General features: G+C 42.0%; 1 protein-coding gene across 2 annotated transcripts; it reads left to right on the forward strand.

Annotated features, from left to right (window-relative positions):
• Window positions 1-914: 914 nt before the first annotated feature.
• rab35b (RAB35, member RAS oncogene family b) lies at window positions 915-13,966 on the forward strand. Of its 2 annotated transcripts, XM_032577846.1 has the most exons (6): window positions 919-1,233; window positions 3,699-3,749; window positions 5,265-5,388; window positions 11,227-11,351; window positions 11,456-11,580; window positions 12,809-13,966. In XM_032577846.1, the coding sequence occupies exons 1-6, from the start codon at window positions 1,182-1,184 to the stop codon at window positions 12,935-12,937; spliced, it is 606 nt and encodes a 201-aa protein (XP_032433737.1). In that variant the 5' UTR covers window positions 919-1,181; the 3' UTR covers window positions 12,938-13,966. The 2 variants fall into 2 exon arrangements, with proteins under 2 accessions (XP_032433738.1, XP_032433737.1); XM_032577847.1 differs by lacking the exon at window positions 11,456-11,580 and having other exon boundaries at window positions 915-1,233; window positions 12,809-12,915.
• The last annotated feature ends 961 nt before the right edge of the window (window positions 13,967-14,927 follow it).

The following is a 14,927-nucleotide window of genomic DNA, read 5'->3' on the forward strand; positions in this document are numbered from 1 at the left end:
ACAAATTTTCTCCATTTACAACTTTTCCTGGAGCTGTTCCACTGAGAATTAGCTTATATGATGAGCTTGGCAGATGTGCAGTTCCACCAGGTGTTTGCTAATTGCTGCTGCCACTAGTCTGAAGGAGCTGAGCATTTAGGCACCTAGAATAATTGCCTTCTCAAACACGCATGAAAGAATCACAGCAACACTCCAGCTGTTTGGTGAGGGAATAACATAACATGATATAAAGCTAAAAAAGGAAATTTTAGATAATAGTATCCCACTAATTACAAGCAAAAACAAAACATTCAAATTTTCTCATTAAACAAGTGCTTTCTGAAATAGTTCTTCCTGATACACAGTATTACCCGCATTAGCTGAAATCATTTCAATGAAAACCTTTGGTCATGTCCCAGTCTAAATTTGCAATCTATTGCAGAACTATCAGACACTGCAGCTGATGAATTCCAGATAAAACTGAAGAATATGTTGCAGATGAGGTAACTAAAATAATCAAACTGGTGATACAAATAGCAATATCAGTGGTTGTCAGACTTTTTAAATAAGTACCACTCTAATATCAAGTTTTCCAAAATAACATCTCTCAAGATTTTCACAACAGAAGTGGGCGTTGTATTTTTTGTTTTGTTTTGTTTTGTCACGAAAGAAAAGTGACAAAAGAACAAGTTAATTATTTAGCTATATTGTTATGACTGGATTAATGTAGCATTAAGTTCTCACTAAATTTCGTTGATTTTTCTTTGTTTATTTTATACTAAAAACATTCCAACAAAAATATTTCATTTATGATAAAAAAAAAAAAAAATTATAATAGAATAAACGACAAAAAATAGTTCAGTCTTTCACTGATTCAGATGCTCCACATCTTGTTTTGTCCTATGCGCGCTGGAGCTGGAGTCTGCGCAGTGAGGCCGGGTCACACTTGGGTGCAGCTCCGCTAGAGAAGGAAGCAGAGTTTCCGGCTGTTTGCAGCGGAGCAGGAGGATTGCTGACGCCGCGAAACCCCGAGAAAAACGCCGCCGGCTCGGGGGGCTAGTAGTTTCAAGCTTCGGTTGTGACTCTTTTTTTTCTCATCAGGGGACCTGGGGCAGATAAATTTTCTACGGGACAGGGGGGACCTGAGCAACAAGCCAAGCGAAGAAGCTGCACAAGGCGGAGGTTAGCTACCAGCTACCGGCATGGCCAGGGACTACGATTACCTCTTCAAGCTGCTCATCATCGGTGACAGCGGTAAGCAGAAGCCGGGGATGCGGGACGGGAAGTGGGCCTTGACGAATTTTTTTCTCTCTATATATTTATATATATATATTTTTTTTTTTTTACCAGAAGAGAGGGAGAATTACAGCGTTGCGCCTTAGCACACTTTCTGAACGCGTTTACCGTGTGTAATTGTATAGCTTTAAAACGAAAATAATGAGGGAAATGTACACATCCGCCATGTTTCTGTGCCAGTGACAGGGCGGAGGTTGTGTGTCCGGACTGGGCATGTCAGGCTGGATGCCGCCTCCACATCATCTTTGGTTGTCTCACGAACGTTTCGCGTGTTGTTCGGTAGTTAGTGGGGCATTTATTGTGTCTCTATAGCAATAGCCTCTCTTTGACCTAAATAGCTTCACCGGGGCTGTCTTATGTCAGTCTCATTTGGCCTCTTGGTTGTGTCTGTTAGCTGAAGCTAAGCTAGCATCTCTGCTTCATGCTTGGCAATGTAAATAACTATTTCTAGACATTTTTGTTTATGTTGTTGGTGTTGGCTACTTGACTCAATAGGTTATTTATATTTATTACAAGTGCTTAATGTTGACTAAGTGGCGGGAAGCTGTTGTAGTGATTCAGTTTAGGTAGCATGAAAGTCTGAGCTCCCTGATTGTGGAAGAGTTCATCGCTGCAGCTGCCCACACTGAAGTGAGAATAACAAAGTGGGCAGTAGTAAAACAAAGTGTCACCAGTTAAGAGCAGTCAGCCGCATGCTGTCATATGTACTCCTAACCCAGGCAAGAGAAATTCCCAGTCACCGCTGAACGCTGCACAGGGGTGGTTGGAGCTACTCCTCTGACACTTTTGTAATTCAACTCCACCCTATTGAGAAGCAGCGTCTCATCCTTCTGGGGGTCTGATTTTGTTTGAGGTTGGTGGGTTGGGAGGGTCAATAATCTTTGCTTTCACTGACAGTTCCAAATCCTGGCACCACTAACCCATCAGCTGGCCGGCCACAGAACAAGGCACATCTCTCACACAGGCTCCAGTGTCCCTTCCGCTGTGCTGCAACTGTCTGCTGTTTAGCACGGCTTATTTTGGAAAAATGGTTGAGCGGCAGGAAAATACAATTTTACTTCCAGCGGTCAACAGTCACCTGTTACATTTTGGCTAATTAAGCTTGTGCAATCTCTTTCTGATCGGAAGGTAAAATACTGCAACGTGTGCATTTTCTGTCCCCTCATTCATCTACTTAGTTTTGCTCAGATTTTAAGCAGAACTGGAAATCAGGAAAGTCCTGATCAGTGGATCTCCACCCACCTCCGAGGTTTTTAGGATAATTTAAATATTCAGTTGTGTAATTTCCTATGGCTTAATACAGTCATTTTAATTCAACATAAGGTTAAAGTGACCAGAGTTTTATCAAGTAACCCAACGGTGCCATTCCTCCACGTGAGCGGTCAGCTGGATGAAAGACGTCTGCTATATTCCCCTCATGTTTGTAGAAGAGAAAAGTCTTTTTGAAAATATTTCTGATCACAAAAATAAAATAACATTCGTGGTGTGCAAACAAAATGTTCACCACTTGTCACTGTTATTAAAGTCACACAGTTTAAAAACTACAGCTTATAATCGCCGTGGTAGTGAAACCTTGGAGTGTTTAACCAAGGTTACTGAAATCAGTTCAATCCAAAAATACTTTATTTTCCCAAAGGAAAGCTAAATGTTGTAAATCGTGTTACGCAGGTGTCCTCTTGTTGTTGTAGATGCTGATGGCTGTAGGATTTGTAGTGAGATGAGAATCTCACCCTGCAGTGCAGCTTAGCATAACCTCATTCATATATTTCATCACATACCTGCGATATATATTGTAAATAAAGGCCCATCAAACTCCTGACGGTGGAGCTTATTCTAGTCAGAGAAAGTGATTTGTTCCTCTTTTTCTTTTTTTTTTTTTCTTTTTTAGTCAGGCAGCTGGAAGCCATGGTGTTTTCTGAAAACTCTCCTTTGAAGCTTTATCTATTGTTATCCTGAACAAAACTCTGCGCTGTAGAGATCACAAGAGCCTGTGACCAATCAAATGTTAGACGCCAGCAACGACACAAAGGAACGGGCAGGACAGGAGAGCCTGAAGCGGAAAGGTGATCTGTTGAGGACAAAGCAGCGATCCCACTCTAAACATCGCTGTCCTCCTTTTGTTTTCTTTAACTTGTGATGTACATAGTTTGTCTGCTCCTTTTAGGTGCTTTAGTTTGTTACACTTTAGCTAATCTAATTGAGCTCGTAAGGTGTTTGTATAAGTTGACTGTAAAGTCGGTACACAAAGGTTACACCAACCGCCGCTGTCGTCACCACATGACGTCTACGATACGAACCCACGTCAACTCTGAGTTACACCTGTAGGTCGTACGAAACCGTCCAAAACCGTCCGAGACGAGGACGGGAGGTTTTAGGAACCTGCTGCACTCTAAACCTTTTCCTGTGTTTTGTTTCCCTTTCAGGAGTGGGAAAGAGCAGTCTCCTTTTGCGCTTCGCAGACAACACATTTTCAGGTCTGTGGCTTCGCCTCTGCCGACACAAAAGTACTCACACTTCGCCTTAGCAAATTGTCACATCACAGCCACAAACCACAGAGGATCTTTTGGGGGATTTTATACGGTAGACCATAACTGGTCCTCTGTCCACCAGAAGCTTTTTATGCGGCCCCCCAGAGTCTAGATATAAAACCTTTCAAAGGAATATTATTTTTAATCAATCAAATCACAGCAGTTTTATCTGTATTCTGCTAAATTATATGAAGGTGAAAAGTTGTTTAACATTATTTAACTTTAAGAGGTTCTCATAAGATAGAATCAGCTATTTGTTAATATTTTAGCAGTTTGAGCAGTTTTATCAATACATTTGGCCACAGCTGGCCCTTTAAAAACATTCTCAATCTTGAAAATGAGTTGGAACACTCCTGACCTTGAACATGCCTTCCCCACATGGAAACACGGTGGTGGCAGAGTCATGCTTTGGGGAAGCTGGGCAAATTTGATGGGAAGATGGATGGAGTTAAATACAGATCAGTGCTGGAGCAAAGACTTGAAACGGAGGCCGATGTTTACCTTTCTGTTGGACGTGGATCCTCACCATGCAGCCAGCGCTGCAGTTGAACGGTTTAGATCAAACCGTATTCATGCGTTAGAACGGCCCAGTCAAAGTTCAGGCCAGAATCTAAAAATGCTTTCCGTCTAATCTGGCTAAGATTGAGCTGCTTCATAAAGACGGATGGAGAAAATTTAAATTCTCCTGATGTACAAAAGTCATAGTAAATACTGATAAAATTTTTTCATGTCCGATACCAATACTGATATCTGAGGGTTGGTACGGGCCGATAACCGTCCCATAGAGACTAACAATGCTGAATTTACTTCAAACGCTTCTTTTGCTTTATACAGGCATAAATGTACTGAATTATAAATATATTTGCTAGCTCTGCACCAGTACAGAACATCTAACTTTACCAATAGCATCACAAGCTTGGTCAAATATGTAAAATCAACTTTCATTTGTTCAGTCAGTGGAGTTAGGAGAAGAACAGCCAACGTCAAATAAATAAAAGAAATCGACACAAACAGGATGACTGCTTTGGTCGAACGTGTAAAAATAAACTTCAACAAATCTTCTTTCAAATGGTTAAAAAGTACAATTAAAAATTGTAAATATAATGTAAAATAAATAATAAAGCATGACGTCACTCAGAGCATAAAACATAGAATTAGACTGAATAGATCTGCCTTTATGGATGGGACACATTGTCATAGATATCTGATCTAGAATTTTGAGTAGAGAGTAGGAGGTTGAGTAGAAATGCACATCACAGTTTTACATATCTAATTGTTAAAAAACTTCAAACCCTTTACCCTTCTTCTTACTGTTGGTCTATCACCATAAAAACAGTGACGCTTGCGGCTGCAATGCGACAAAATGTTGAAAACGTCACAGGACATGAATGCTTCAGCAACATTCCTCCACGTCTGCACGTGCCGCTCTCTCTACATCCCGTCTCCGTCCGCTGCTCACAGGTAGCTACATCACCACGATAGGCGTGGACTTCAAGATCCGGACGGTGGAGATCAACGGCGAGAAGGTGAAGCTGCAGATCTGGGACACGGCGGGCCAGGAACGCTTTCGCACCATCACCTCCACGTGAGTAGAGCCGCCGCTCCATGCTGCCGATCGAAGCCTCGGGAGGCGCTCTGCGGTCGTCAAATGAGATATTATATGAGGGGAGCAGCTAGGAGGCAACGACGGCGAGTTTGTGCTTCGCTGTGAAACTGGGTGGGATTCCCCCACAGATCCTAATTACAGACGGAAGAGGGAGGCTCCTCGCTGTGCAACGGCAACAGCTGCACTTACACTTTTTGGTGCGTGCACCTCGGGGCTCGCTCTGACTTCTAACCGCTCGGACACTTTTAAACTCGACTGGTTTTGTTTTATCTTCCAGTTAGCCGCCGTGAGACATCACTGCTCACCTAACAGCGTTTAGATCAGTCAGACGCAGCAGCTACGTTATAAAGGACAACAGTTTATTCTTGAGTATCATTTGTCCCAACTAAAACATGTTGCAACATGTTGTGAATGACAATCAGATGTAAGGTTAGATAAAACAGCAGGGTATTCTTTTTATTTATTTCTTTATTTTTTTTGTGGTTATTTTATGTATTGACCAAAAAAACAATACTTAAAGCAAAACTTGACCCTTACTACACATCTAGACAGACTTCTCTACAGAAGTTGCAGTCAATGCTTCACAAAATTCTGCTGCCATTAGCTGTGCTTTCGTTTTATTAACTTCCTCCGTGTTATGATTTTGTGACAATTTGTCTGTTCCTATTATTGGATAAACTTGAAAGTCGTTTCAGAAACGGCTCCATCCAACGGAGGACTGCTGTGTGACGCATGCGAGTCGCTTGGGGATCGTAAACCATAAAGCACTCGCGTTTAATTCGTAATATAAATTACCACACGGGAAAAAAAACGGATTTCTTGAAATCATTACGGCAACACTCAATGCAAAACATCAGAATTGAGTGTCAATTAGGCCTGTTGCAATAAGCAGTAAATCAATTAATCAATATGTTAAAACTAGCTAGCTCAAGAATTTCCCTTTGCATGATTTATCATTTTTCTCTTCTTTCTACCAAAAACTGGATGACAAAAACTCTCAGTTTTGTGTTTTGCCCCCCACCTTTTTTTTTTTTTTGAAGAACAATTTTCTTTATGGAGACTTTATAATTAATTTTATTTATTGCTTCTGTTTGGATTGATTTTGGATATGTAAAATGTTTTCCTGTTCCTGTGTTTAAATGATCATTAGAATTAAAAGTTTATTGATCTTGGAGAACATGTTCTTCCATTATTATGCCATTATCATTATGTTACTTGAAAATGGTCTCAAAACAACAATGTTAATGTTTATCACAGTAAATTCTGGGACAATTTATCATCCAGCAAAATTAGTTATTGTGACAGGTCTAGTGTGAACGTTTCTAAGGAAAACATGAAATCGTTGTGGCCCACAGGAAGCCTGACTCGTGTATTCTCTTCTCTTAAAACCTCAAGATACGCGCAGCGTGGACAACTGTAGCTTATAGACGCCCTATATGAACACAGTTTGTTTTTAAATTGAGTGAGTGTGACTTGTATTCGAATGTGCTCAACAGTCCAGAAATTACGGCAACTTTGTGTGTGGTCTTCATACATTTAGGAGTGAACATCACACTTTTTATATTTTTACAATTCATAGCATTTTATATTTTATTTTTTATTTTATCTACAACTACTACTCAGTGGTAGTTGTTATTGTGTCTTGTCTCTATGATGTAACTGCGAAGTAATTTCCCTGCTGGGATGAATAAAGTACTTCTATTCTATTCTATTCTATTCTATTCTATTCTATTTTCTGTCGCTACACCCCCTCACCCCAATATCCACCCCAGATGAATCAGAAGCGCGTCACTGAGTTGCGGTGTTAAGTGGGAGCGATTTAATTCTCCGTTAATTTGAATAATCCGGCAGCAAACTGAACCCCAGTGACTACACTGTTCCAGGACTGCGTCAGTTCGTCCGGCAGAATGAGCTCAGGAAGGCGAAGCATCCAAAACATTTCAAGTGATTAACGTTCGCTTGGTGATGATGTCGATGGTAGACGTCTTTTCCTCGTTGTACAATGTGCTCAGTGTTCTGTTGCTGTTGCCTGCCTAAATATCTCTTGTCAGAGAGACTGTGCTCAGCATTTATTGCCATTGTCTCCTATAAAACTGAAACTATGACCTTTGTAATTTAAACAAGTTGACACTAGGGTTGGGCAATATTTATTCAGACTGAATAGATGAACAATATTTAATTAATGGTATTATTATCTACATCTCCAAAGGCTTGTGATGTTGATTCACTACACATTACATGTCAATTTAAGACCATAAAGACTATAATGGATTTATATTATGTTAAAGGGGCACTATAGGCATGTAGTAGCATTTTATAGCACAGTCAAGTAACTGTTAACTTTGGTTATAAAAATGCTGTATCTATCATATTTGACTTTGTAATTTAACGCCTTAAAAATGGGCCTGTCTCTTTAAGAAGCTTCTGCTCTTTCTGAAACTCCACCCCCAGAAAACCATCACATCCATCCTCTATTAACGTTTTAGCAACTTTTTTACCAGCATTGCACTGAGTAGTAGCTCCTATAATGAGCTCAGCTGATGCTCAGTTCCACCAGGTGTTTGCTAATTGCTGCTGGCTAGTCTGAAGGAGCTGAGTGAGGGAGTCACATTAGAGCAGGGGTGTCCAAAGTGGTTCCTGGAGGGCCGGCATCCTGCATGTTTTAGTTCTCTCCCTGGTTTAATGCACCTGGATCCAATGATGGCTCGTTAGAAGGCCTAAGGAGAACACTGACATGATGAAAAGGTTGTTACTACCAGGGAGAGAACTAGAACGGGCAGGATGCCGGCCCTCCAGGACCCACTTTGGGCACCACTGCATTAGAGGGATGCTCTATGAGGTGGAAGCTCAGTAGCTTGAAAGCTGCAGCTCTAAGGAGGAGCAGGACCTCGGAGGTGGAGCTAGATCCACCCAGGCATTTAGCACAGCCGAATGGTTGCCATGGGAGATTAAAAGATTTCTCAAACATGCATGAAAGAATTAAGGCAACACTCCAGGTATGTTTTTGACTAGTGAATAACATAACACGATGTAATGCTCAAAAACGTGAATTTTTACATAATACTGCTCTTTAAGATGTTGTGGAACAACACGTCCTTCTTGTAAAGTGACATGTAAGCAGATGAGCATTAAAAACTGAAGTTCTTCATGTTGCTGCAAGGAAACAGAATCAAGACCTCTACACAAGGCATGGCTGTAGAGAAAGTAATGCCAGGAAGGGCATTTTTTGGGGGGCTTGAATTCAGACCATTAGTATACAGGCCTCATCAGGCCTCATCAGGCCTCAGTGGGCTGCAAACCTTTCAGCTGAAGACTTGCTACCAAATGAGCATATATATGCACACTGTGACTCAGTGGGTCATCTTTGTATTCTTGTAGGTTTCCAGCATCGTCTTCGCTGGAAACGATGGTGTTGAAGTGCTTCAAGTTGCCTAATATCTGTGTGTCAGGGTATGAATGTACACACACCAGGACTGCAGACGAGTCTATGTGTATATATTTAGTGAAGCGGTGTGCAGGTTCAGTCCATTTACCGCACAGAAGGCAAAACGGGCTTTGTCAGATTTTATCTTCATGGATCACAGGCTTTCTACTTCTGCTCCGTCACGTTCGTGTTGTCATGGTTAGAGAATGCCTCACAGGGTTTATTCTGGTTTCAGCTTCCACTATTTCACTCGCCATACCTCTTGCTGAATTTGTACGTTTTTGTAATGGCATAATATATTTTTACTAAAGCAAAGATTTGCACTGTTCTGAGGTTTCTGGTTGTTTTCTGGTCATTTTAAGTGGAGTAATGTAACTTAAAGTCTCAATTCTAAAGGCGTTTTCACACTTAAAGCTGCAGGAGAGGGTCTTGGTGCTGTCAATCATGCTTGTGCTGTGTGATTGAATCACACAGACCAAAACAACTGTACCAAGAAGGAGGTGGTCTCAGTACGGTTCCAACTCTAGAGCCGATCACTTACGATGTGAATGTGATCCAACAGAGCCACCAGGTTTATGCTGCAAGCTTGAACCAAAGCTGATTTCTTGTCCCTTTGTGAGTTTAGTAGGGACATGCACGCTGCAGTTAGCTTAAAGCAGCTGCTAAGACGTAGATGGACCACTGCAGTGAGGATGAACAGGAAGTCAACTCTTCCTGAAGGAATAAAGTCATGAGGCGGTGTGGACGTTTCAGGCCCTGAGGAGGACTACGGTCCCAGTTTACCAGGTCTCCAGGAATCCCTCTGCAGAACACGATGCCTGTTCAGGCTGATTGTTACCGGCACTGAAGTGGAATGTTGTTGCACCTCATTGCGTCCTAAATGAATTTTGGCGTTTACATGGACTGCTCAGGCAGAACAACCTGCAGAGGCAGTCGAGTAGCGAACAGTTACAACATTGATGTTTTTTGAGATGTAAAAATGTAACAAATATTCTGAGGAATATAAGTAACAAGTTATTGAATAAAGGGGTTCGGTTTTGTGGAATGTTTTTTTTGGGGGGGGGGGGGGGTTCTGGAGAAAAGGTAGCATCAGGTTTAGTCCGACTCTCTGGCTCTGTGTGTGTCCACCTACCTGCTGTCCTCTTACTGTTAGACATTTGGGACAAAATTGGCCAACAAAGCAGAATCCCCTTACAGTCACAGCAAACAGGAAGGCTGAGATGAGCGCTCTCTCCACTCTTCACCTAAATATTGGACCTATAAACAAACTAATTATTGAGGCTGCAGTTAGCTAACAAGTATTGGCCCTTTCAACCTTTTTATTGAAATTTCAGGTTGGTTACATTCAAAATTGAGATTTGTCCCCATCTCCTGGACACCAGCTACAATTTAAAAAAAGACTGTGTCCGTCAGCTTTGTCTTCTGGCACCACTGGAAAACCGTATGAAATCTGCTCAACAAAATTTTTCTATAAGATTTAGGTCTGGGTGCTGAAAAGTTGATTTTTTTAAATGTTTTATTTTTTTCTTCCACTGGCTCCCTATTAGAATACTTCCTTTAGTTTATAAATCGCTGAACAGTCCAGCATCACAATACTTTAGAGATCTGTTGTTGTCGTTGCACCAACCTTCCAGACCTCTCGGGTCTTCTGGTGACACAGACCAGAACCAGAACCAAACATGGAGAAGCAGCATTCAGTTTTTATGTGCCACACATTTTGCAACAGACTTCAAGGAAACGGCAAAAACGTCTGAAACACTGAGTACCAACAACCCACCTGTTTAGAGTTTTCCTTGATTCGGAACAACTGGAACATTGATCAATATATGCTTGATGATTTTGATTGCATTTGACAAAATGTGATGTTTTTTTTTGCTCGTTTCATTGGTTATTTTATTATGTTTTTAACTGTAAAGCACATTAAACCGCCTTGCTGATGAACAGTGCTACACTAATAAATGTGACTTGTATAATCCTTTATGTATGCAGGAAAATCTATTGACACTCATTGTCAGGACTGGACTTGGGTGCTCCAATAAATTATCTCTGATTTTCTTCATTTCAGGTGATTGGCGATCGGCCAATCGGCATGTCTGATATTAACAATAGCCTCTCCTTTGTTGACAACTTAGCTCCGTTGTTGCAATACTTAGCAACTTTTCAGACAAAGAAAATTGGTTTTGGCTAAAATCGGGATTGGCACGTCAGGCTTCTTAAAGATCGGCTAGAAAACTGCAATTGGGGAACCCGTAATTATCTTTCTAATTTGTGTCTCGTCTTTATGTATTGATTATATTTGCCGAATCACCAATTGTCTCTCACATGTTGACGTGTCCAACATCTTCGAAAGACAACGAGGCACCGACACAAGTCTCGCGTTTTCCCATCTCCAGATATTACAGGGGAACGCACGGGGTCATAGTGGTCTACGACGTCACGAGCGCCGAGTCCTTCGTCAACGTCAAACGATGGTTACATGAAATCAACCAGAACTGTGACGACGTCTGCCGAATATTAGGTGGGTCTTGCTCTCACGCCGCCAAAAGAGGCCCAGCTGTTTGTTACGTGCCAGTCTGAATGCGGAGAGACGATCAGAACCTGCGATGTGTTTCCACGTTTCAGTGGGAAACAAGAACGACGACCCCAGCTCGAAGGTGGTCGAGACGACCGACGCGCAGAAGTTTGCGGAACAGATGGGAATCAGCCTGTTTGAGACGAGCGCGAAAGAAAATATCAACGTTGAAGAGGTGAGGCAGCTTCTTCTCGGAGTTCAGAGTGTTACAGAAGCGATGCATTTTACTGGGGTTTACGATTGTGTTTTGATTTCCAAAATCTTTTACAAATAAAAATCCAAAAGGTGAGTCAGTTTCACCTAAGAGTATCTACCAGCTTTTTACATCTAAACATTTACATTTTTCTCCAGTCTTCTTGTATACGATAGTCTGACTGTCAGTTGTATTTAGCCCTGAACTTTGACTGGACTGTTTTCATCTCGTCTCAGCAGTTTCTCCACTGTTGCCAACTTAACACTTGTCACTGCATTTAGCGACTTCTCCGACAAAAACAGGTCAGCCCTTTAAAAGATCAGCAATCAGTCTTTTTAAAAAACGGCAATCGATGCAACTCCAGCTTTAATACTTTAGTTCATAATACAAAGGCCATGCTTCTCACTATCTGTGGTCTGTCAAAGCAGACCAACATCAACATTGTCCACCTATGTATGTTTTGTATTCACCAAGCATTTGGTACATTGAGTGTTTTTCTGATGATGAACGGCTCTGTTCTGTTTACTCATTAGATGATTACTGAAGCTTGCATTGCCTTGTATTTAGGGGTGTCAGAGTAAAGGGATTGAATGCAAATGGCTGCCATCCTTTATATGTTAAATATGTACAACTGCATAATTTTCACATTCACAATTCAATTCAGAAATATTTTATGGATCCCAAAGGGAAATTAAATGTTGTAACTCTTATTAACTCAAATTCTTCAGTTATTGTAGACGGTGATGGCAGGAATGGTTTCCTGTAGCAGCCTGTGTTTCAGTGAACTTGAAGAAGCTTCTGACTGAAGACACTGTTACTCACCATACTGATCACACACTGTTGATGCGTTCCAGTTGTGGTCGGAACTGGGAAATTAAAACTTCCAAGTTGGAAGAATCGGCTGGAGTGCCCACCGGAAGTCACACTTTTAACTTAATGCCAAGTCAGGCTGTGTAGTAGAAGTAAGAAATACTGCCACCTGCAGGTGGGAGATGGCACTCACTGAACCCCAAAGTTTTTGACCATTTAATGCGAAACATTTGCAAGAAACTCACAATTATGCGCCATCTGCTAATCACTGTGATCACGGAATTGATTTATTTAAAATAAATCCAGCGTTGCATCAGCCTCTTTCCAAAACGGAAATAAAAAAAAGAAAAATAAGAAAGTCCTCCAAACACATGGTAACTGTCATGTTGTTGCTTTGCAGATGTTCAACTGCATCACAGAGCTGGTGCTAAAAGCCAAGAAGGAGGTTCTAGCCAAGCAGCAGCAGCAGCAACAGAACGACGTGGTCAAACTCACCCGGAACAGTAAACGGAAGAAAAAGTGCTGCTAGCAAAAGCGAGCGGTGAAACGGCCGGAGGCATCTCCTCTCCACACACTCACACACCACACCATGGGACTCAGAGCATCTAAATTAAAGAGCAGATAAAGATTTACTGAATATACAGAAAAAATAAAAAAAAAATAAATAAATAAATGGAAATATCGTCCCCTTTGGACAAACTAATCATGAAGACTTTAGAAGAAGAAAAACAAAAGCATTTGTACAGATTTTTATGAAGCGTCAGATCAGGTTTTATTTGGAACGCATCAGATAAGCACTGTTTGACCTGAGCTCCTCTTTTTCGGTGAAGAATCTGAAGCCGACGTCTGACGGACACAAAGCTCAGATTTCCGTCTGCGTATTCCGCCACCCCCCCGTCTTACCCTCCTGTCAGTATCTCATCTCTCCTTCCCGTTCCGCCGCACACAGGACGCTGCGGGCCGAGGCCGGCTCCGCACCTGAGGGGGGGGGAACCCGTTTCCTCTAGACTTTTTCATTGAATTAGTTTAGCTATTTTTCTTTTTTTTTTTTTCCCCCCATGGGCGGAGCAAGGACTTTGCGCATGGCTGCGAAAGAAAGAACTCCTCTCGTGTTTAAAAGTGCGTACATTTCATCTGCCCGCAGCGCCAACAGATCATGAACTTCTCGGTTTTGTTGTCGGTGGCGGGGGGGGGGAAACGAGCCCAATGATGAAGTCGATTAGCACGTTTAGCAGTTAACCTAAAGGACTGAACTGGTGTTTTCTCGTGTTGTTTTTTTTTTTTTGTGTTTGTTTTTTTTCTCAGTATTTTGCCAAGCTTCCCCTTCCTTAATCACCTAACTTCCAGTAGCGCTGAGCCAATGTTAACTGATCTCATGTTTTCCACGGTTTTTGTTTGGATCTTCTCCACGCAGCAGAGCAGGTGAACCACTCCCAGAGCTCCCATTGCACTGTTCACTGCAGTCTTACTTCCCCTTCCATTTTCCTTTAAACCTTTTTTTTTTTATATAAAAAAAAACCAAACAAAGATACTGCCAATATTATAAAACAAAGAAAATCTATATAAATATATTAGCTCGACAGAGCCTGTCATTGGACTGTTGCCATAGCGGCCGTCGGCTGGCCAGGATACAGGGTGAATCGGCGTCTGATGGGACCCTGTTGAGTCCTCAGGAAATGCTCCCTCCCTCTCCTCCTCCTCCTCTTCTTCCTCTTCTTCTGTGTTGCTGCCGCCAGCCTTGTGTTTCCTCATCGCCCACATATCAGCACCTCGCAGCGACCGACTCACCATCTGCAAGAAGAAGCCCGCCATCGCTGTGACCTCTCCTCCAGGCCGCACTGGGGCTTCCTCTTGCTTTCTTTCTGTTTTAATTTTATTTTCTGTTTTTATTTTTTTGTTTGTTTTTTTTGGCATGTAACTTTGTTTTGCAGAATTTTATTTTTTTTTGTAAAAGCTAACGAGAACTGACTGCGTTCTCTCCATTAACAGTGACTAATGTCATGTTTTGATCTCCGTCACCAGCCCTTCCTCCCTCCCTTCCTCCCTCCCTTCCTCCCTCCCTCCTTCCTCAACCTGTTCGAGTGTTAGCAGTCAGTTTTCGGTGTCCATGGCAACAACATGGCGGAACGAGCGGCAGCCCCGGATCCCCTGCGTCTGGACCCGAGTCATGTTTTCCCATCAGCATCTATTACTGACATTTATCGTTATTTTTTTTGTTGTTTTAAATTGGGAGAGCTTTACTGCAGATGGAGGAGGAGGAAATACTCTGGGCGGGTTCTGGTGGGTTCACGCCAACAGGCATCAGAAAGCCCACACTTTGATTTCTCTCTACCATGTGTGTATGTAGTGCGCACGTGGTGTATAGTGTATATATACAAATGTGTGTTTATATTCAATATAGAAGATACACACATGACTGGCGCACCAAATCGTGCATGTGCTGCACATGCCCAGTGTGCCGGGGTCATGAAACAACACACTCGTCAGCTGTGGTTCGCTGTACACTGGAGAAATAAAGA

The sequence above is a fragment of the Xiphophorus hellerii genome, chromosome 12, assembly GCF_003331165.1.
Source record: "Xiphophorus hellerii strain 12219 chromosome 12, Xiphophorus_hellerii-4.1, whole genome shotgun sequence".
Lineage (NCBI taxonomy): Eukaryota > Metazoa > Chordata > Actinopteri > Cyprinodontiformes > Poeciliidae > Xiphophorus > Xiphophorus hellerii.

Bases quoted from the DNA above. Each gene is read 5' to 3' on its own strand.
- rab35b (XM_032577846.1), top strand. From the start codon at position 1,182: ATGGCCAGGGACTACGATTACCTCTTCAAGCTGCTCATCATCGGTGAC. The intron at 3,750-5,264 runs GTCTGTGGCTTC...CGCTGCTCACAG, and splicing joins CGCAGACAACACATTTTCAG to GTAGCTACATCACCACGATA. The intron at 5,389-11,226 runs GTGAGTAGAGCC...TCCCATCTCCAG, and splicing joins TTTCGCACCATCACCTCCAC to ATATTACAGGGGAACGCACG.